Source organism: Schistocerca americana, chromosome X (assembly GCF_021461395.2).
Source record: "Schistocerca americana isolate TAMUIC-IGC-003095 chromosome X, iqSchAmer2.1, whole genome shotgun sequence".
Taxonomy (NCBI): Eukaryota; Metazoa; Arthropoda; class Insecta; order Orthoptera; family Acrididae; genus Schistocerca; species Schistocerca americana.
This window is the reverse complement of record NC_060130.1, coordinates 863,979,978-864,003,473: the sequence shown is the minus strand read 5'-3', so window position 1 is coordinate 864,003,473 and position 23,496 is coordinate 863,979,978. Positions and strand designations below refer to the sequence as shown.

The window sequence follows — 23,496 nt, the reverse complement described above, 5'->3', positions numbered from 1 at the left end:
CAGGCCACTTCTTAGATAGCCACTCATCTGGTATGCCATCAGGTACACCAGCATCTTTGCCACAAATTTTTCTGGAAAATAATATTTTGGCAAACTGAGAAACATTATATTCAAGATGAAGAACAATTGAAGTTTGAATTTCCCAACATATGCGCAAATTCATTGGCTTTTCCTTGTAGAATAGGTCCATTAATCAGCTTGAAGAATAGATCCATTAATCAGCACGTTATTTGAGTTTTGCTGCATAAGCTATGTAAGTAAAGCTTCCTCAGTATCTTTGTGCTCCGATGATCTTGCCCATTTGATTTTCAAAGAACTGTTTTCAAAAAGAAACTTTCTGTCCTTCCAAATTGCAGAAATCTTTGACTGTGAGACACCCAAATCCTTTGCAATGCTGACTTTGTTACCCCATGTCTATTCACCATATTATGTGTGACTTTTCTTCAGTATGAAATACTTTCCTTTTGTTTGGTGACATCTTTAAAGTGATGCTTGTGTAGACTGTTTAACACACATACTGGTTTGAAAGCAGCAATCTACAGAAAAGAAGAGTTTGAAAATAAATGTTACATTGTTGTTAGCAATCCCTAAATATGTGCCAAACAAAAATGAACATTGGACGTTATAGCTGATACGTTTCTCCAAAAAGTAATAAAAAATATCTAGTTTTATATGGCAAGTTGCAGTAAGCGATGCGGTACTTAGTGATTTTTTAAAGTATAGTGTTTACATGGGATTTAGGGAGGCTGTTAGATTTCGATGTTAGAGCCCATACATCATTAAAAGTGATGAAAGCTGTTCTATTTGCTAAATTTACAGGAATTTTTATTGCAGGAGCAAGATTTGTAGCCAAAAGGCTAACTCTCAGTTGCATGAAAACATACATAATTTTTAAGGGGTGACAGTCTTTGGGAGGTGTTAGATGTTATAGAAAGTGGAAGATAACAAATTCCTGGAATTGGAGATAAATCAGAAACTCTCATGGAAGATACACATCCAGGACCCAAGGAAGCTGAATGTGGCTGCCTTTAAGAACAGAATCATCAGTCAATACCTTTGATACACTTTGCATTCTTTCATTCTTGTATGTCATTAGTGATGTTTGTAGCAAGTCTTTTTGGGTTCAAAGGATAATTTTCATCTGAAAGTGTCTCATCTAGGCCACATGTAGCGTTACTTCATGAACTTAACTTGGCCACTTTTTTAATAACTCAGATGCTCTTACACAAATGCTGCAGTGTATCTGGTTGCTTAGAAGCGTTTTCAGTAGACAACGTTGACTTGTTTAACAGCTGCATTCATTCAGCAAACAAAAGACAGAGAAACTGCCTATACACATATTTTTAGCAGGCTTCAACAATATTTGAGTGTAGTTTGCCACAAACTGCATATTTTCAGTTTCAAGTTAAATACTTTCTCTCGGCATACCACTGCTGTACTCTATAGAAATATCAAAGTTACGTGAAACTGTGACTAAAATTAATGGAACTTAGGGTGTATTGTTTTTATAATGAACACTGAGGGTTGATATCTGGCCCAGCCATCTGACTTGTAATTTCTGTTTCTACGTATTTCGTAAATCACTCCATCTTACTTCTTGGACAGTTCCTAACAATAGGCTGTCACCCAGGCTATTCCTCTTGCTAATAATTTGAGAATAAAACTTGATATAATCACATTATTATTATTATTATTATTATTATTATTATTCTTTCCTGTCTCAGACATTATGTCTGGTTAAAGATGGAAAGTGACGCGGACTTTGATCAAGCGTGACTTCCTTTTAACTGTACGGTATATGTTACATTGCATTTAGGAACTTTTGGGTAATTGAACATGTATCAATAATTACAGATTTCTGTAGTTATATATACGTTTGGGTGTAGCTGTATTGCATTTATGTACTGGTGGATACTGTGTGGTATGACTCCTGTAGTTGATAATATAATTGGTATGGTGTCAACTTTATCCTGATGCCACATGTCCTTGACTTCCTCAGCCAGTTGGATGTATTTTTCAATTTTTTCTCCTGTTTTCTTCTATATGTTTGTTGTATTGAGTTTGTATATTTCGATTAGTTGTGTTAATTTCTTCTTTTTATTGGTGAGTATGATGTCAGGTTTGTTATGTGGTGTTGTTTTATCTGTTATAATGGTTCTGTTCCAGTATAATTTGTATTCATCGTTCTCCAGTACATTTTGTGGTGCATACTTGTATGTGGGAACATGTTGTTTTATAAGTTTATGTTGTAAGGCAAGCTGTTGATGTATTATTTTTGCTACATTGTCATGTCTTCTGGGGTATTCTGTATTTGCTAGTATTGTACATCCACTTGTGATGTGATCTACTGTTTCTATTTGTTGTTTGCAAAGTCTGCATTTATCTGTTGTGGTATTGGGATCTTTAATAATATGCTTGCTGTAATATCTGGTGTTTATTGTTTGATCCTGTATTGCAGTCATGAATCCTTCCGTCTCACTGTATATATTGCCTTTTCTTAGCCATGTGTTGGATGCGTCTTGATCGATGTGTGGCCGTGTTAGATGATATGGGTGCTTGCCATGTAGTGTTTTCTTTTTCCAATTTACTTTCTTCGTATCTGTTGATGTTATGTGATCTAAAGGGTTGTAGAAGTGGTTATGAAACTGCAATGGTGTAGCTGATGTATTTATATGAGTGATTGCTTTGTGTATTTTGCTAGTTTCTGCTCGTTCTATAAAGAATTTTCTTAAATTGTCTACCTGTCCATAATGTAGGTTTTTTATGTCGATAAATCCCCTTCCTCCTTCCTTTCTGCTTAATGTGAATCTTTCTGTTGCTGAATGTATGTGATGTATTCTATATTTGTGGCATTGTGATCGTGTAAGTGTATTGAATGCTTCTAGGTCTGTGTTACTCCATTTCACTACTCCAAATGAGTAGGTCAATATTGGTATAGCATAGGTATTTATAGCTTTTGTCTTGTTTCTTGCTGTCAGTTCTGTTTTCAGTATTTTTGTTAGTCTTTGTCTATATTTTTCTTTCAGTTCTTCTTTAATATTTGTATTATCTATTCCTATTTTTTGTCTGTATCCTAGATATTTATAGGCATCTGTTTTTTCCATCGCTTCTATGCAGTCGCTGTGGTTATCCAATATGTAATCTTCTTGTTTAGTGTGTTTTCCTTCGACTATGCTATTTTTCTTACATTTGTCTGTTCCAAAAGCCATATTTATATCATTGCTGAATACTTCTGTTATCTTTAGTAATTGGTTGAGCTGTTGATTTGTTGCTGCCAGTAGTTTTAGATCATCCATGTATAGCAAATGTGTGATTTTGTGTTGGTATGTTCCAGTAATGTTGTATCCGTAATTTGTATTATTTAGCATGTTGGATAGTGGGTTCAGAGCAAGGCAGAACCAGAAAGGACTTAATGAGTCTCCTTGGTATATTCCACACTTAATCTGTATTGGCTGTGATGTGATATTATTTGAATTTGTTTGGATATTAAGTGTGGTTTTCCAATTTTTCATTACTATGTTTAGGAACTGTATCAATTTAGGGTCTACTTTGTATATTTCCAATATTTGTAGTAACCATGAGTGGGGTACACTATCAAAAGCTTTTCGGTAATCAATGTATGCGTAGTGTAGCGACCTTTGTTTAGTTTTAGCTTGATATGTCACCTCTGCATCTATTATCAGTTGCTCTTTACATCCTTATGCTCCTTTGCAACAGCCTTTTTGTTCTTCATTTATAATTTTGTTCTGTGTTGTATGTGTCATTAATTTCTGTGTAATGACTGAAGTTAATATTTTGTATATTGTTGGTAGGCATGTTATGGGGCGATATTTTGCTGGGTTTGCTGTGTCTGCTTGATCTTTAGGTTTCAGATAAGTTATTCCATGTGTAAGTGTATCAGGGAATGTGTATGGGTCTGCAATGTAACTGTTAAATAATTTAGTTAGATGTGAATGTGTTGAGGTGAACTTCTTTAGCCAGAAATTTGCTATTTTATCTTTTCCAGGGGCTTTCCAATTGTGCGTAGGATTAATTGCTCAGGTGACTTCATGTTGCAAAATTATCACTTCAGGCATTTGTGGTATCATCTTGTATGTCTCTGTTTCTGCTTGTATCCACTGTTACGTTGTACCGGGTTTGACCATATGTTGCTCCAGAAGTGTTCCATGTCTGTTATGTTTGGTGGGTTGTCTATTTTAATGTGTGTGTTATCTATTGTCTGATATAATTTCTTTTGGTTTGTGTTGAATGTTTGGTTTTGTTTCCTTCTATTTTCACTTTCTTTGTATCTTCTAAGTCGTTTGGAAAATGCTTGTAATTTCTGCTTCTTTTCATCTAACTGCTCTATCGCTTCTTGTTGTGAGATTTTACCTAACCTTTTTCGTTTTTGTCTGATATTTCATTTCTTATAAATTGTGTTAGCTGTCCGATGTCTTTTCTCAGTTTTTCTATTCTGATATGTAGCCGGTGTTGCCATGCTGGTTTTGTGGGTTTCTTCTGTGTCGTGGTTTGTTCTGATCTCTGCCTAATGTGTATATTTAGTGTGGTGAGTGCTCCTATATAAACCAGTAGTTGTAACTCTTCCATAGTTGTATTTTCATTTATTTTGTTGTGTATGATTGTGTTGATGGTTGTTATTGTTGTTTCGACTTGTCGGCTATTTGGTGGTCTATGCAAGAATGGTCTAATGTCTGTATTTGTGTCTTTGTATTCTATATATGTTAGCTGAAATTTTTCTTCTATATCTAACATGTGTGTCACTTCATGTTCTATTTGTGCTTGTTCTGGTGGCTGTCTTAAGATTTCATTTTCCTCTGATTGTTTAATTGATGCGTGGTGTTCCTTGTGTGTTCGCTCTTGGATGTTTGAGTCCATTACTGTATTTTCTTCTTCTTCTGATTGCACATTATTTTGTTCCAGTATTTGTTGTAATTGTTGTTTGATGTTTTCTAATTCTGACTGGGGTATCCTGTTATTTTTTATTATTACACGGATCTGATCAGGTAGTCGTTGTTCTGTTAAAAATTTTAATTCTGGGTATCTGGTAATAAATTTTGCGTATACTTGTGATCTGTATCCAGTTGTGCTGGTTCCTAAGTTTGTTGCTTGGTAATAACAGAACATGAGGTGTCAGTTAACTTCATCTGACCATATCATCCTCTGCGTTTGTTTTCATTCTAGAGTGGTGGCAGGAAGCACATCCTGCAAAACACCTCTATTTGGATTTAAATCATTTTCCGTGTGGCTAGCAGTGTCGTTACCATTGTTGACGGGCATAAGGTTCAAGCGTCGTCCCCCACCATGACAGTGCTTGTCCGAGGCTTCATTAGTTCTGTCCTGAACCAACTAATCACACTAAAAGGGGGGTTAGCCCTATTAGTGGTTTGTTCTTTTCGTCGCCTTGTACGACTGGCAGAACGTACCGAAGGCCTAGTCTTTTCCTGGGTCTCCACGGGATTTATTATTATTATTATTATTATTATTATTATTATTATTATTATTATTATACTGGTCAAAAATGAAGTATGAACGTCCTGAAGAAACGGTCCCACTCAAATGAAGTTTTCTTCACACTGGACAATATGCTGGGTAATCTGAGAAGTTTGTGCACAAGTATTGGGCTGTAGGAAAAATTATTTGCATGACAGATGAGAAAAAGCAACAGAATATGCTGAATGATATTCTGGATGTAGCATCAAATGTTCACTAGTTCCTTGGCGAATACCAGAGTCACATGTTCATTGTAAGCAGTGCTTCCCTATGCCAAAATGGCTGTAATTTGTTGTAAATGTCAACGTTTGATAAACTTGGCATTCTTCTGGTTGATGCTTCGTGACCATCACCAACACCATGACTGAGTTTCTTCTCATCACAAAACATATCTTTGCTCTGTATCTTTTCAGCTACATCATTTCTTTCATTGGAAGCAGGCTGCGTCGTAATGAGATGTGGGGAGGGAAACTGGTGAGTTCCTCATGATTGTCATAACTGACATTCCAGGAATGACACTGGCTTTATTTCCTTGTGTATTATCAGTATTTACACATCAAATGAAATTTTGTTAGTAAAATTCCTTGATTTGAAGACCTGTAACTCTAAAATGTTGAAACATATTGACAAACAAGCAATAGAAAAAATGCTCTGTTTAGTTCTTACTGTCCTTATACGCTGTGAAAAGCTGAAACCTCAAGGTTCATGTGAAGGCCTTTTCTTGGGTCATACGGCTCCTAAATCTTGTTTAATGACATATATGGCTTGTAAGTCAGTTTCACATTAAAACTACGTATATATCCTACATTGTATGGTATTATATTTTAGGGTAACCCTTCCCATTCTAAAATGATATGTTTGGCCCACTTACTCCAGATACTGTTTGAATAGCAAAAATGGCAGCATTAAGTCTTTTAACAAGATCCTGGATGTGGGCTTTCCACAGCAGTTTTGAACTATTCAGTTTCACTAATCATATGCCCATTCTGTGAAATCAAAATGATGGGTTTTGTTGAATTGTTTATTATAAACTGTAAAAACTGAGTCTTACTGTGATTAGCATTAGTTTATTTTCTACAAGCCATGAACTTATCGTCATGAACTGCACTATCTGAAACAGAGCCAATGTTGCACACAACATCCTTTACTACCAAGCTAGTGTCACCAGCAAACAGAAATATTTTAGAATTAACTGTAATATTAGAGGGCATATGATTTATATAAATAAGGAACATGAGTGGCCGGGGCAGGCACCCCCTCCCCCCCTCCACTCATTTGACTGTTCCGCACTCAGACCCCACATGACAGACATTCTCCACACTGTGAATAATGACCTTTTGCTGTCTGTTCTTAAAGTAAGAAGTGAACCAGTTGTGAGCAACTCCCGTATTCCATAATGGTCCAACTTCTGGAGCAATCTTTTGTGGTTAGCTCAATCAAAGCCCTTAGTTAAATCAAAAAAGATGCCTAGTGTTCAGAACTTTTTGTTTAATCCATCCAATACCTCACAGAGAAAAGAGGACATTGCATTTTCAGTTGTTAAACCACTTCTAAAGCTGAACAGCACATTTGATAGCATATTATGTGATACAAAATGATCAATTATCCTTACATACCCAGCCTTTTCAATAACTGTAGCAAACACTGATGACATAGAAATAGGCCTAAAAGTGTCTACATTATTATCCTAATAAAGCGGCTTTACTACTGAGTACTTCAATTGTTCAGGAAACTCACCACTCTTAAAAATTACTAATATGACTAAGTGCAGGGCTAACATATGTAGCATAGTACTTCAATATTCTGCTAGGCACTCCTTCAAATCCTGATAGTCCTTAGTCTTCAGTGATTTAATTATTGACTCAATTTTTCCCTTGTCAATATCACAGAAGAGTATTTCAGACATCAATCTCAGAAAAGCACTTTCCAAGACAATTACATGATTCCCTGTAGAAAGTAAGTTTTTATTTGATTCACTGGGAATGCTCAGAAAATAATTGTTAAATACTTCACATATATCTGACTTACTAGTAACAGAAATATTTTTATTATGAACTGACTTTATATTGTCGACCTTGTGCTGCTGAACAGACATTTGCTTCACAGTTGACTATATGTTTTTAATTTTATCCTGTAAATTAGCTATCCTATTTGCATATCACATACTCTTTGCCTTCCTAATAACCTTTTTAAGCACCTTACAATAGGTACTGTTTGTAATGGGCTACTGTAGCTTGATTGTGACCACATCTATCATTTCAGTGTGATTCCCTCTTTGTTCTACATGATATCCTTATCTCACTAGTCAGCCAACCTGGCTGCCATTTACTGCTAGTACCCTGTTTAGAATGTTCTAATGGAAAGCAACTCTCAAAGAGAATGAGAAATGTGTTAAGGAAAGCATTATATTTGTCATCTATGTTATCGGCACTATAAACATCCTCCCATTCTTGTTCCTTAACGAGGTTTAAAAAACTCTTTATTGCCATTGGATTAGCTTTACTACATAGTTTCTAATCACATATAACATTTGTTTGAGTACAAAAACCTTGTAGTGTTAAAATTTGTGCATGATGGTCTGAAAGGCCATTTACCCTTTACTATCAGAATGCTCATCTAGTAATGAAGAATGCTTAAAAATATTGCTGAAACGCCCACTAAACCTGCTGGGCAGAGCAGGTGATTCGTATTGTGGAAAGGGCCAAATAAGGTGTCAGTCAGGTTCACTCAAAATTTTAATTTATTGTAATTTAATAACACCTTTAAACCAAAACGGCACATAGCCGAACTACGAGTTTCAAAAAGGCAATTATTTCAGGGCTGCAGGCCTGGAAACAAGAAATCTTAAAGCAACAGGATAAATCTCAAGTGTTAAAAACAAGCAGTTAAAATTGCAAATGAAGTAATTAACATAAATATAAAAGTTTTTTGAACACTGGAAAACAACATAATACTGAATCTGAGCAAAAAGCTTGTGCTCTTGGTAAGGAATGTCCCCCATGGACCTGTTCTAACTTTGCAAAGGCAACACTCATGGATTCCCCAAATTTTAGACAAAGCTTGATTGCATATTGTTCTGAATTCCATTATTTCATTTTCGTAACACACAACTAAAAACATCTTCACTGGTGGCTGTACAGAGCTGAAACTCAAACTGAGCTTCCGGAAGGGATTAACAAACCCAGTCTATGCAAGTAGGACAACACAGCATCGCAGATCACAAAAAGTGCTGCCAGTCTCATTATTTTTCCTCACACGCCTAACATCTACATAAATTAAGCATGTGCTTAGCTTATTTTACAAATATAACCTCAACAGAATTTTAAAATCAGCTTCTACTACTTTGTTTGGATTCTGAATTTGATTATATAAATTACATGATATTTTAATTGTTCTCTGCTCAGAAAAATAATGTATGTTTGTACAAGAAGAGGATCCAAAATAAAAATAAATAAACTGTGTCAGCTGCAAGTGAGGGGGTGGTGTTACAGAAGGGTGATGTCTTTCTAAAGTCTTTTATTACCCTTATGTGTTCATTGTTCATGTTTTTATTCATAGTTACATCTGGCTACACTTTTTGGTTTATGTAGGTTGGTAGTGTTTCAGTACTTCATGCATGACTCTTATTTTGTGCAGATGGGCTGTGACAGTATACACTCCATATATCCAAAATTTGTCTCTTTTTATTTACTGTAATTATTTTTTGTGGAGAAGCTTGCATTGATTCCATGTTTCTGTAGTGTTCTCGCTATCTACTATGGAATATTACCAATAAAGGCATCCAGTTCTTAAAAATTCTTTGTAATTAAAATCATCCCCCCTGTTCAGTTGATTAAATATTTTATCACTGTATTCACAGTTTCATGTTTGTAGCCATTTTTGTTGCTAGCTATTGTATGTTGCGGATTTAATTTGCAAGTGCATCTTTTGAGCTAGCAGCCACATATTGTGTCACTTCCACAGTCAATTATTTAAAACAATTTTTAATTGCTCTTTAGCTGAGAAGTAAACTGAATTTCATTTAGTAGCAAAATTATTGATCTAAGCACTGTCTGTAGCTTTCATGATTGAAAAACACAGCTTTTCAGTTTAAATTATTTGAAAAGCAAATAATTGCTTGTAATATCTATGATGCTGCTATAATTTTTAAGATGACACTCAGATTTATTACTTGGACGGAATTCAAACCTGACATATATAACTGACTTGGTTTGATGATTCTCTTCAGAGCATAGCAACAGTTTTGCTTATCTTCCTTTCATAATTATTTGATGTATATGAATGTGTAATTTTTCAGAATTTGATGGAGGATCTTTCTAAAAAGAAAAAGGTGTCTTACATTGTTGTTGATGAGGCCCACTGTGTGAGTGAATGGGGTCATGATTTTCGTCCAGACTATGTTAAACTTGGACAGTTGCGTACTAGATATCCAGACATACCATGGATTGCACTTACTGCAACAGCAAGTAAAAAGGTAAGAAGATTGTGCTATATATACTTCGAAATTATATAAATGGTTATAACATCTTGCTAAAAGTCGGGAAGTTTGGTCAATATAGAACACATATTAAGGAATTTTGCTAATAAAAAATAAATAAAATAAAAATAACTCCATACTCAATCTCAGGAAATCAGTAGATGCCAGCAGACTGTAATTTTTCCATTTTCCCTAATGCAGCACATGACTGCATTATTTAAAAAAAAATGTACTAGACACACCACTTGTCCGGCCATTAATTTTAGTTTTCCATAAGTGCTGCTTAAATAGCTCTTCAGCTGTGCTTGAGATATTTAGTGGAGCAATTTCAAGTACTCCTGAAATTGTTTTGCACTACCAGTAATTATACCTGGGTTCTTCATGTATGGAAGTCAGGCACGAAGACTAACTCACTTTTAGAGGCAGATAAATCTATTATTAAGTTAGTAAAATTGTATAAATTGTTGAACCATAATACATGCATAGAAAGGTTTCCACAAAGAAGTAAGGAAGCTGTCTCATTTGTTCATCTTAGTTCAAGAAAAATATTTTGTAGCCCTCATGTCAAAATGAAGTAAAGAGGTGCCATTTGTTAAGCTACATGTGCATCTCAAGTAATACAGTTTTTTTTCCCCTGGGGGGAAGGAATACCTGCATGGAAGGAATTTAGCATGTGACATGTTGTTTGAGAGCCACAAGTGACTAAAAGAAGAGACTGATAATTTTGCAGTGATGGAAGGAAAAAATCTGGTACACAGGCTCACAAAATGTGCAGATATCATTGAAGAGTGTGCAAAAGTAACAAATGACATGAGGATTAATTCTTTTACTCTGGTCAGAATATTTGCTACAATAATTGTATGTGACAAACTGGAATTGTACACAAAACTGAGATTCAAATACATGTACAGTGGAACCTCACTAATCCAACCTTAGATGGTCTGTCTCCCCACTTAGTCCAACCGTCTCATTTCTGGTGTTTGTTTGGTCTTGTCATTGATTCCTCATCTGCAGTATGAATCAGCAGGCAGTTGACGGATGGTATGTGTTTTAATTCAGTCAGTTTTAGTATGAAATAACATGTTTCTAACTTGATCAATAAGTGTTATTGTGCATGCACATGTTTTATAAATTAGTGACTGTTCCTACATATTAATATGTGTAAAACTAAACTATAGCACCAACTAAATATAAACATGTGATGCTGTCTGTAGTAGATCAACTGAAAGTGCTTGTAAGGTTAGACAGAGGCAAGTCTCTCCTAACCATTACAAGCGAGATACGATTGGCGTAACAACTGTTACAGACTGGAGAAAAATTAGGAAAATTCTTGTAAGTCACACAATGATGATTGATGACGAAAAAGAACTGGAAATATGCAAGACTTTGGAGAACACTAAAAGTGAAAGTCTAAACATGATGTATTGATGTGGTTTGAGCAGAAGTGAAGAAAAAGAATTCCATCATCTGGATCAGTAATAAAACAAAAGGCACTGTTTTTGTACAAAAAACTTAATGGAGACAATGAAAATGAAAAATTTACAGGGAGTGAAAAAATGACATGGCATTCAAAATGTAATTAATTCCAGTGAGAAACTGTCTGCTGGTGAAACAGCTGCCAGTGAATTTGTTGAGAAATTTTAAAACTTAATTAAAGAGCTCCAGCTGATCCCTGATTTACAACATTCACGAGTCTGACTTCAACTACAAAATGCTTCGTACAAGAACTTTTTCTGCACAAAATCAGTCAGCTATGTGTCAGTACTGTACTATAATAAGGCATGCACAGTTGCTATGCTTTCACTCAAAGAAACATCATCTTACCATAAAATACAGACGTATTTTACAATAGAGGCATTGCTGTGCATTACACCTTCATGTAAGTTTTTAGTGTGTTGACGTTTTCGTTTCACTTTGGTACTGGTTTGCCATGGAGCAATATTTCAGACAGTATTTCCAGTTTAAAATTAAGGTTCCACAGCACTGTATTTAATGTTACGGGTCAATAAAAGTGTTCCTTTGACAATCCAACCTTTATTGCATTCCAACCATGCCTCTGCTCCCATAGGGAACAGATTAGCGAGGTTCTACTTTACTTCCTTTTGTGGGAAGTTGGCAACCAATTATGCCATTGAAGCATGACTTGCAGCCCATCTCACAACTTCAGCTCACCACGAGCTCTTCCCAGTGACAAATTGAAGTTCTCAGTCCGTCCATGAGGTGTGCTTGGATGATGTAATTTGTAGGACATTGCAGGGGGTCTGAGTTAAAATCTGGGACAGACACAGAGTTCTAACTTGTTATCTACTGTTAACTAAAGGTATATTCCAACTACACATGAAGTTAATACAAAAATGTATAACTCAGAAATATGTTTCCATGCTTTGTATATTTATTTTCTTGGTAACCCTTATAATGTACCACGGTTACACCTGGGAGCTTTATCATGCTCAATTTGGAAGAACCAGCAGGACTTCTTGCAACAATACCTGGATAAAAACTTTGGTTGTTACTTCACCTAATGTGTCTTAACTATAAAAGTGCTTAAGGTATTAAATTTCACGAAATATATTGATGCCGTAACCTAATGTTGTGCAGATACAGATAACTAGATTTTTACAAAAATTTTGTTTAATAGGGTGAGATAATAGGTAGACCGTTAATGGGTGAACACAACTGTTGTACTAGTTTGTGGGTTTTGGATGTAATCTGCTTTGTTTCAGGGGTTATGGAATTAACTTGTGAGTGGCCAGTGGACGGAATGAGTACCCATTTTTAGAAGCTGTTAGTGGTACTACTTGGGTTACAAAGTAAAGTTTAACACACTCACTTGCCTGCCTTTGCCTTGTTAACTGAAACCATTTATCCCTAACCTTCCCATAATCAATGAAGCTGTGTGAAGTCAGTTGAACTACTTGATTGCAGTTGGTGCGGAAAATAAAATGTGATGACTTTTGATGGGAGTAAGTCTTAAGCCTTATATATAATTGGACCCACATTGATTTCAGATGCAATGGAGTATCAGTTCTTTTATGCTCCAGGACCTATATTTTTAATATAAATTGTATAGTGTGTTTAATTTGCACTGAAATTTTGTAGTTTGTACTCTGATAAGTGTGAGCAGAGTCTCTCTTCACTATATTTAAACTAAAATTACAGAAGATGTTGGTGACAGCAGATGAGCAGTGACTGTAGAGTGAAATTTCTCATTAACTGCAGTGCTTTTTGTGTTCTACAGACAATTAACCCCATGTAGTCTCCAACTTTTTACAGATACACACCATCAGCATATATATAAATGATTAGAGTTGCAATTATATGTGGCAGAACAGCCACCAGAGGAAATTAGCGTTGGTCATGTTTTAACATAGTTATCAGGCCTGGCAGGGTATACAGGGTGTTACAAAAAGGTACGGCCAAACTTTCAGGAAACATTCCTCACACACAAATAAAGAAAAGATGTTGTGTGGACATGTGTCCGGAAACGCTTAATTTCCATGTTAGAGGTCATTTTAGTTTCGTCAGTATGTACTGTACTTCCTCGATTCACTGCCAGTTTGCCCAATTGAAGGAAGGCAATGTTGACTTCGGTGCTTGTGTTGACATGCAACTCATTGCTCTACAGTACTAGCATCAAGCACATCAGTACGTAGCATCAACAGGTTATTGTTCATCACGAACGTGGTTTTGCAGTCAGTGCAATGTTTACAAATGCGGAGTTGGCAGATGCCCATTTGATGTATGGATTAGCACAGGGCAATAGCCATGGCGCGGTACGTTTGTATCGAGACAGATTTCCAGAACGAAGGTGTCCCGACAGGAAGACGTTCGAAGTAATTGATCGGCGTCTTAGGAAGCACAGAACATTCCAGCCTATGACTCGCGACTGGGGAAGACCTAGAACAACGAGGACACCTGCAATGGACGAGGCAATTCTTCGTGCAGTTGACGATAACCCTAATGTCAGCATCAGAGAAGTTGCTGTTGTACAAGGTAACGTTGACCACGTCACTGTATGGAGAGTGCTACAGGAGAACCAGATGTTTCCGTACCATGTACAGCGTGTGCAGGCACTATCAGCAGCTGATTGGCCTCCACGGGTGCACTTCTGCGAATGGTTCATTCAACAATGTGTCAATCCTCATTTCAGTGCAAATGTTCTCTTTACGGATGAGGCTTCATTCCAATGTGATCAAATTGTAAATTTTCACAATCAACATGTGTGGGCTGACGAGAATCCGCACGCAATTGTGCAATCACGTCATCAACACAGATTTTCTGTGAACGTTTGGGCAGGCATTGTTGGTGATGTCTTGATTGGGCCCCATGTTCTTCCACCTACGCTCAATGGAGCACGTTATCATGATTTCATACGGGATACTCTACCTGTGCTGCTAGAACATGTGCCTTTACAAGTATGACACAACATGATGAAGCTCCTGCACATTTCAGTCGAAGTGTTCGTATGCTTCTCAACAACGGATTCGGTGACCTATGGATTGGTAGAGGCGGACCAATTCCATGGCCTTCACGCTCTCCTGACCTCAACCCTCTTGACTTTCATTTATGGGGGCATTTGAAAGCTCTTGTCTACGCAACCCCGGTACCAAATGTAGAGACTCTTCGTGCTCGTATTGTGGACGGCTGTGCTACAATACGCCATTCTTCAGGGCTGCACCAGCACATCAGGGATTCCATACGGCGGAGGGTGGATGCATGTATCCTCGCTAACGGAGGACATTTTGAACATCTCCTGTAACAAAGTGTTAGAAGTCACGCTGGTACGTTCTGTTGCTGTGTGTTTCCATTCCATGATTAATGTGATTTGAAGAGAAGTAATAAAATGAGCTCTAACATGGAAAGTAAGCGTTCCCGGAAACATGTCCACATAACACATTTTCTTTCTTTGTGTGTGAAGAATGTTTCCTGAAAGTTTGGCCATACCTTTTTGCAACACCCTGTGTAAGGGTGTGAACAGCATCAGATGTTGAGTGATCACTGTGAAGGACATGGAGATGCCACATACTTTTGTGAGACAGCATTATCAGTGCCTGATCTTGAGTGAAAGAAGCCTTTTAGTGGGTTTTCGTTTGGCCAGTTCATCATAATATGCAAAATCCAAATTTCTGGGGCAACCAGATGTGCCAGTGCCCCAATGTTGAACAGCATGAACACTGGGAGAAACATACTCATCAAGGTTCCAGTCAACCATGTCTGACCACCACAAGGTTGGATTGCCCTATTGGGGACTGTGCACATTGTAATCCCCTTACATCTTTGCCTGTCATCTGATAACAGGTAACAGACTCCCCGCTACACTCTATGTCATTCCACACTATTGGTTGAAGATAAGCAGCAGCCATAGTAACAAATATACCACAACACAAATGGCTGTGCTTGGAGTGATGCCGTGATCAGAAAGCATTGACTGCTGATGAATGTCGGCGATGAGTATGGTGGCAACCCGCAGGGAGGTCCAGAGAGGCACAGCAGTGTAGATTAGATTAGATTAGATTAATACTAGTTCCATGGATCATGAATACGATATTTCGTAATGATGTGGAACGAGTCGAATTTTCCAAAACATGACATAATTAGGTTAATTTAACAACATACTTAAGTTAATATAACAACTTTATTTTTTTGTGTTTTTTTGTTTTTATTTATTTTTTATTTTATTTTTTTTTAATATTTTTTTTCTTAATTTATATCTAAAAATTCCTCTATGGAGTAGAAGGAGTTGTCATTCAGAAATTCTTTTAATTTCTTCTTAAATACTTGTTGGTTATCTGTCAGACTTTTGATACTATTTGGTAAGTGACCAAAGACTTTAGTGCCAGTATAATTCACCCCTTTCTGTGCCAAAGTTAGATTTAATCTTGAATAGTGAAGATCGTCCTTTCTCCTAGTATTGTAGTTATGCACACTGCTATTACTTTTGAATTGGGTTTGGTTGTTAATAACAAATTTCATAAGAGAGTATATATACTGAGAAGCTACTGTGAATATCCCTAGATCCTTAAATAAATGTCTGCAGGATGATCTTGGGTGGACTCCAGCTATTATTCTGATTACACGCTTTTGTGCAATAAATACTTTATTCCTCAGTGATGAATTACCCCAAAATATGATGCCATATGAAAGCAATGAGTGGAAATAGGCGTAGTAAGCTAATTTACTAAGATGTTTATCACCAAAATTTGCAATGACCCTTATTGCATAAGTAGCTGAACTCAAACGTTTCAGCAGATCATCAATGTGTTTCTTCCAATTTAATCTCTCATCAATGGACACACCTAAAAATTTGGAATATTCTACCTTAGCTATATGCTTCTGATTAAGGTCTCTATTTATTAATGGCATCATACCATTCACTGTACGGAACTGTATGTACTGTGTCTTATCAAAATTCAGTGAGAGTCCGTTTACAAGGAACCACTTAGTAATTTTCTGAAAGACAGTATTGACAATTTCATCAGTTAATTCTTGTTTCTCAGGTGTGATTACTATACTTGTATCAGCAGCGAAGAGAACTAACTTTGCCTCTTCATGAATATAGAATGGCAAGTCATTAATATATAATAAGAACAACAAATGACCCAAGACTGACCCTTGTGGAACCCCATTCTTGATAGTTCCCCAGTTTGAGGAATGTGCTGATCTTTGCATGTTACGAGAACTACTTATTTCAACTTTCTGCACTCTTCCAGTTAGGTACGAATTAAACCATTTGTGCACTGTCCCACTCATGCCACAATACTTGAGCTTCTCTAGCAGAATTTCATGATTTACACAATCAAAAGCCTTTGAGAGATCACAAAAAATCCCAATGGGTGGTGTTCGGTTATTCAGATCATTCAAAATTTGACTGGTGAAAGCATATATGGCATTTTCTGTTGAAAAACCTTTCTGGAAACCAAACTGACATTTTGTTAGTACTTCATTTTTACAGATATGTGAAGCTACTCTTGAATACATTACTTTCTCAAAAATTTTGGATAAAGCTGTTAGAAGGGAGATCGGACGGTAATTGTTGACATCAGATCTATCCCCCTTTTTATGCAAAGGTATAACAATAGCATATTTCAGTCTATCAGGGAAAATGCCCTGTTCCAGAGAGCTATTACACAGGTGGCTGAGAATCTTACTTATCTGTTGAGAACAAGCTTTTAGTATTTTGCTGGAAATGCCATCAATTCCATGTGAGTTTTTGCTTTTAAGCAAGTTTATTATTTTCCTAATTTCAGAGGGAGAAGTGGGTGAGATTTCAATTGTATCAAATTGCATAGGTATGGCCTCTTCCATTAACAGCCTAGCATCTTCTAATGAACACCTGGATCCTACTATATCCACAACATTTAGAAAATGATTATTAAAAATATTTTCAACTTCTGACTTTTTGTTTGTAAAGTTTTCATTCAATTTGATGGTAATACTGTCTTCCTCTGCTCTTGGTTGACCTGTTTCTCTTTTAATAATATTCCAAATTGTTTTAATTTTATTATCAGAGTTGCTGATTTCAGACATGATACACATACTCCTGGATTTTTTAATAACTTTTCTTAATATAACACAGTAGTTTTTATAATTTTTGATAGTTTCTGGGTGACTACTCTTTCTTGCTGTCAGATACATTTCCCTTTTCCAGTTACAAGATATTTTTATACCCTTAGTAAGCCATGGTTTGTTACAAGGTTTCTTACGAGTATATTTAACTATTTTCTTGGGGAAGCAATTTTCAAATGCATTTACAAAAATGTCATGAAATAAATTATATTTTAAATTGGCATCAGGTTCACGGTACACCTCATTCCAGTCTAACTGCTGTAGGCTTTCCCTGAAATTTGCAATTGTTAAATTGTTGACTGAACGTACTACTTTGGAGGACTGTTTAGTATTGCTGAATGGAGCTATGTCATATATTGTAACTAGCTGTGCACCATGATCAGAAAGACCATTCTCAACAGGCTGAGCATTTATCTGGTTAAACTTATCTTGGTCTATAAAGAAGTTATCTATCAGTGAGCTGCTATCCTTTACCACCCGAGTAGGAAAATCAATAACGGGTGTCAAATTGAAAGAACCGAGTAATACTTCAAGGTCATTTTTCCTATTACCCTCTTTCAGAGAATCTACATTGAAGTCCCCACAAATAATAATTTGCTTCCCCCTGTCTGACAGATAGCACAACAAGGAGTCCAAATTTTTCAGAAATAGATGAAAATTTCCTGATGGGGACCTATATACAGTTACAATTATAAATGTGCCTTTATTTAATTTAAGCTCACAGGCACATGCTTCTATATGTTTCTCTACACAAAACTTTTTTGTTTCTATACTTTTTGCACAATGATAACTTTTGACATATATGGCAACTCCTCCTTTCTCCATATTTTCTCTCATTACATGCGCAGAGAGCTTATAACCACTTACATTTACCTTATCCATATCAGTAACAATGTGATGCTCAGACAGGCATAGTATATCTATTTCATTCTCAGCTTCTAAATCTTCCAAACAAACAAGAAGCTCATCTACTTTATTCTTTAAACTCCCAATATTTTGATGAAATATACTTACATTATTTTTAATTATACTTTTATGAGAACCTTTCCTTATTCTAACATTTGCAGTACTCTCCTGTCTGAGTTTCTCATTGTGCTTAGGCCTAGTTCCTATACCAGTGGTCACATGGTGTTCAGAGAGGCAGATTATGTCAATTGGGTTGGGTGACTTTAGTTCATCAATGCAATTACCTAGGACTGAGATACAACTTGGTGGAGATAAAATTTCTGGTGATTGGTGAAAATTTGTAATTGATAGCTGTGATTGGTGATCCAATGTGCTAGAATTGTGCTGTTGAATTTCTTTCCTAAACTGAAGATTTGTTTCAATCCTGACCTCTCGTAGAACTTGACATCTTTCTGTCTTACCTATCCTATAAAAGGTGCTGCTCCAACACCTGTAACCACTGGTATTTTACCATTCATGGCAGTGCCTCCCCCCCTTAAATTTCCTGCTATTACCCCAGCCAGTTTCCCCTTCCCTTTCCTGTTGAGATGTAGGCCATGCCTGGTATAGTCCCACCTACTGAGATAATCAACAGGAACCACACCAATATGAGCCCCCGCACCCGACACAAGCAGCCGTTCCAACTCCAAATTAACTCTCCCAACAGAAGAGTTCAAATGAGGCCGGTCATGGCGTCTCAGGACAGATACAAATTCAACATTGGTGTGTCTCGATGCCGACGCAATCTTTACCAGGTCACACTCTATACTGTACCCAGGATCTCTGTCGATGCTGTTCCCTGGCCCTCCCACAATAACCACGGTGTCTTCCCTGGTAAATCCTTTACAGAGTGAACTTAAATCCTCTGTCACCTGATCCAGACTAGCACTTGGTTTGAAAAAATTTGTGACCTGGTATTCTGGTCCTAATTCCTCCTGCAGAAGTTTGCCTACACCTCTGGCATGAGAACTGCCTAACAACAAAACTTTCTTCCTTTTCGATGACTTTCCTACATTCTTTTTCAATTTCCTATTGAAAGTTTGTTGTGTCCTGTCTACACCTACCTCTGCTTGAGGCTCATCAGTTTCTAACTGAAGCAACAGGTCAAACTTATTTTTGACATTCACCACAAAACTGTCAGACTTAGTTCTAGGCCTGTTCCTTCTGCTACCTGTTGCCACTTCCCACCTCTCTTTGCCCTTCTCCCTTCTTAACCTGTCCAGATCTTCCCTAGCCTGATCTAGCTCAGCCTGATCTAGCTCAGCCTGAAGGGCAGCAATTTTCCCCTCCTGTTCCACTATCTTCCTATCTCTGCTGCAAATCCTACATAACCACTGATGAGCCTGATCCACTTTCCCAACACCCACACCACTGCAGTCCCCCCAGTGAAAAAAGCTACTGCATCCATCACACCAAACCCCGGAACTAACAATTCTACGGCAAGTCAGGCACTTCTCACTCATGGCAAAAATAATACCTTAGCTAGAATAAATCAATTAAATTACCGAAAATCAAAAAAGACGTTACAAGAATTAAGCCTATTCACAAATGTATATAAGCAAGTTTCTGATTTAAAATTCCGCTGTTTTTCTGAGATCTGTATTAAAACAATGAAGGTATACGCTATTTATTATATATTTCACTCGATGGAATGAAAAAAAGGACAATTAAACGAGATACTTTAACTTTGATTCTCCAAAAACGTTACGAGAATTAGGCCTATAAACAAATGTATATAGGCAAGTTTCTGATAAAAAGTTACGCTGTTTTTCTGAAATCTGTATTAAAACAATGAAGTTATACGCTATTTACGGTAGTTTACTTATTTGTTACCGAGAAACTAGTTAAATTACCTTGAAACAAGAAACAAACACGTTTACAAAATTTAAGCCTAAGCACGACTTCGCGAAGTTACGATCTTTTCGTGTTTTCTGAAAAAATACGCAAATAAAAGTCAAACCTTTAACGGCAAGACTAAACGATACACTAATGCACATATTTAATTTGTTGTCAGCGTTAAACTAAATTATATTCCTGTCTAAATCACTTAACTTTCTGGAAATGGTTTCTGGCGTCACTTACTCGGCAGCCATCTTGGAACAGTCAAAACCTGGCATCATAGTGTGGGGAACCATTGGACCTGACTTCAGGTCACGACTGTTAGTGACGAAGAGAACTCTGACAGCACAGCAATACATCACGGACATCTTGCGTCCACGTGTTACCTCTCTTATGGCAGTATCATGGTGCCATTTCTCAAAAGAACAATGCTTGTCGAAATGAAACACGTCTCTGTGAACTGTCTGCACGATGTTGAGGTACTCCCGTGGCCAGCAAGATCCCAGATCTGTGCCTTGATAGAACATGTGTGGGATCATCCCGGGAGTCAGTTCCATCCTTGTTGCCAGTATCTGGGATATCAATGACCAGATGTAGGCCCCCTTGCTCCAGGAGAGGATACACCAGCTTTATGACACTCTTCCCAATCAAATCAGTGCATGGATCCATGTCAACATCATACTGATAAGTAGGCTCATACTGCCGCATTCTTTGTCAATCTGAATCAGTTTTGTAATCTCTTAGCTAACATCACATATCCTCTCAGCCCATGAAGTTTCGTTTCATTTCATTTCCTCTTTCCATTTGGGATGTTTCAGTTTTGTCAGGCACTGTAGTTCACAATAGGCAGTTGTAGGATAGCGTTTGGGTAACAATGTTGTTTCTTGTTTGGATGGTATTGGGTTCTATGGCAGAAAATGTAGATTGAAAACCACATTTGGGATGTTTCAGTTTTGTCAGGCACTGTAGTTCACAACAGGCAGTTGTAGGATAGCGTTTGGGTAACAACGTTGTTTCTTGTTTGGATGGTATTGGGTTCTATGGCTGAAAATGTAGACTGAAAACCACATTCACTTGCATTCTTATCTTGTTACAATGATTCCATTGACTGTCCTGATATAAATACAGATAAATACAGATGCCTGAGGTATGTATAGGTATTGTTACTAACAAGAAGTCCTACTTGAACTTTCATCAGTGACTGAAACAAGCAGAGGTCTGAGTCTATTACACTTGTACTTGCTACTCTATATCAACTAAGCTGAGTTCGGGCACAGGCCGAAGACTGACGGCTCTGGAGACTGGAACGCTGTAGCCAAAACACTCGAGCTGATCACCACAGTCTGAACGCTTAAGACAGGAGGCTCCTTGCAGCGGCTTCTTATTGGTGTGATGTGTGGTGCTGACAGCACTAATCCAAGGGGGTGTGTCCCTTAGGCAACTGGCAATCTGTGGAAGCGGTCGCACGTGACTGCCTCTCGTGGTAACCTACAGAGCCACTACTGCAAACTTGATATAATGGAATGATCCACTCTGCGTGGTATCAGTTGATACCACAAACAGGGCATGTGGGTGCCTAAGAAATTTAAGAGACTGATATCAGATCCTATTTTCCTACAGAAGTAAAACAGTGGATCACTGAGGTGTCTCCCCTTACACGTTGTGTCACTGCTGTGACAGAAACTCGTGTCAAATGGGGGCTGATCGATTGACAATCAGTGCTGTGTTCTTGACTTTAGTGAGTTATCTTCAATTAGCTGCCTTTAAGTACAGTAATGTCCAAAGTAAAGTACACTATGTCATTGTATGTTTTTGGTGTATAGTATGACAATCATTTTTCTTTCTTTTCTTTTTTCTGTTGTGCTATAAATTATTGCATAACTTACTACTGCTTTCAATGTATCTTTGTCACAGGTAGTTGAAGACATTTTCAAGCAACTCAAACTCCATGAACCAGTTGCAACTTTCAAAACTCCATGTTTTAGAGAGAATTTATTCTATGATGTCGTCTTCAAAAGTCAAATAAAAGATGATCCATATGAAAATTTAAAGGATTTTGTGATGGGCTGCCTGTATACTGACAGTGCACCATCTATTAAGGTAATTTATAGACATATTTGCATTTCAGATAAAAAAAATTAGTAATCAGGATTATTTTAAAATGATAGTAAAAAGGTAAAGCAATTTATTATTTATGGAATGACATACACCATTCACAACACCACGTGGAGATAAATGACTGTGTTCGTAGGTGCATTGTTTATTATTTTAAAATCTCTCCATGATGTTTGCATAGGCACCACTAGAAACATTTATTTTTGTTTTGAGGGTTCTATATCTCAATTGGTAAAAATTAATCCCTTATGGCATCACTTTCTTGTCCTCCTGTCAGTCCGGCTGTTACGGCCCCCTTTTCTCAGGAAAGGAGAGGTATCAAATTGAAATTTATGTCAAATACTAAGGTCTGTGATCCCTTGTGGGAGTAACAAATTTAAGATTCTTAGTTAATGGAGTCAAAATTAACAGCTGTATATGTTGCATATATTGATACTCACAAACTCACTCATCAAAACCTATAGATTAACTATTTATATAGATAATTAAGCTTGTACAGAACTCTCAGAGCAAGAGTCATGCTCACACTTGTCCAGTTTTTTGGTGTTCATTCACATATTATAGATTCTGCATTGAGTTCCCTAAATGACTCAACAGATGTTGAGGTACTCATCCCTTGTCACCATTCACAGCATTCTGTTACAATATAGTTCCTGTCTTCATGAACATTCTGGTGTAAATGGGAAGGAGTGCTATCCAGTTGATACAAACAAAATGAAAAATATTTTCCTCTAGTTGTGGCATAAAGGCATTCTAACACATTCAGGTAGGTAAAGCCAGTGTCACAATGCTGTTTAAAAAAGAAGGGCCTTCACACTTCCTGTGAGTTTGCTGCACAACCACATCCTCCTGTGATAAATCTCTCTCATGCTCCACTGTTTCATGCAGGTTTTCTGTGTTGCAGGTCCTGATATTGTGGTACTTGACATTCCCACTGAATTAATGTTGCCTTGCCACTGAAGACAAACCTATCTTTGAATCAGTCCTCGTGTAAAAAAATTTCAAATGTCAGTTCAGAAAGTCACACACTTTTTTACTTTGCTGGTCTCAACTTCTAGGTGAGC

General features: G+C 37.1%; 1 protein-coding gene across 1 annotated transcript in view; it reads left to right on the top strand.

Annotated features, from left to right (window-relative positions):
- LOC124554911 (ATP-dependent DNA helicase Q5-like) overlaps positions 1-23,496 on the top strand; it is a 309,389-nt gene that overhangs the window by 145,412 nt on the left and 140,481 nt on the right. Inside the window, exons 4-5 of the mRNA XM_047128599.1 lie at positions 9,788-9,964; positions 22,232-22,417. Of these exons, the coding sequence (XP_046984555.1) occupies positions 9,788-9,964; positions 22,232-22,417 (363 nt within the window). The remainder of the gene's footprint in view (positions 1-9,787; positions 9,965-22,231; positions 22,418-23,496) is intronic.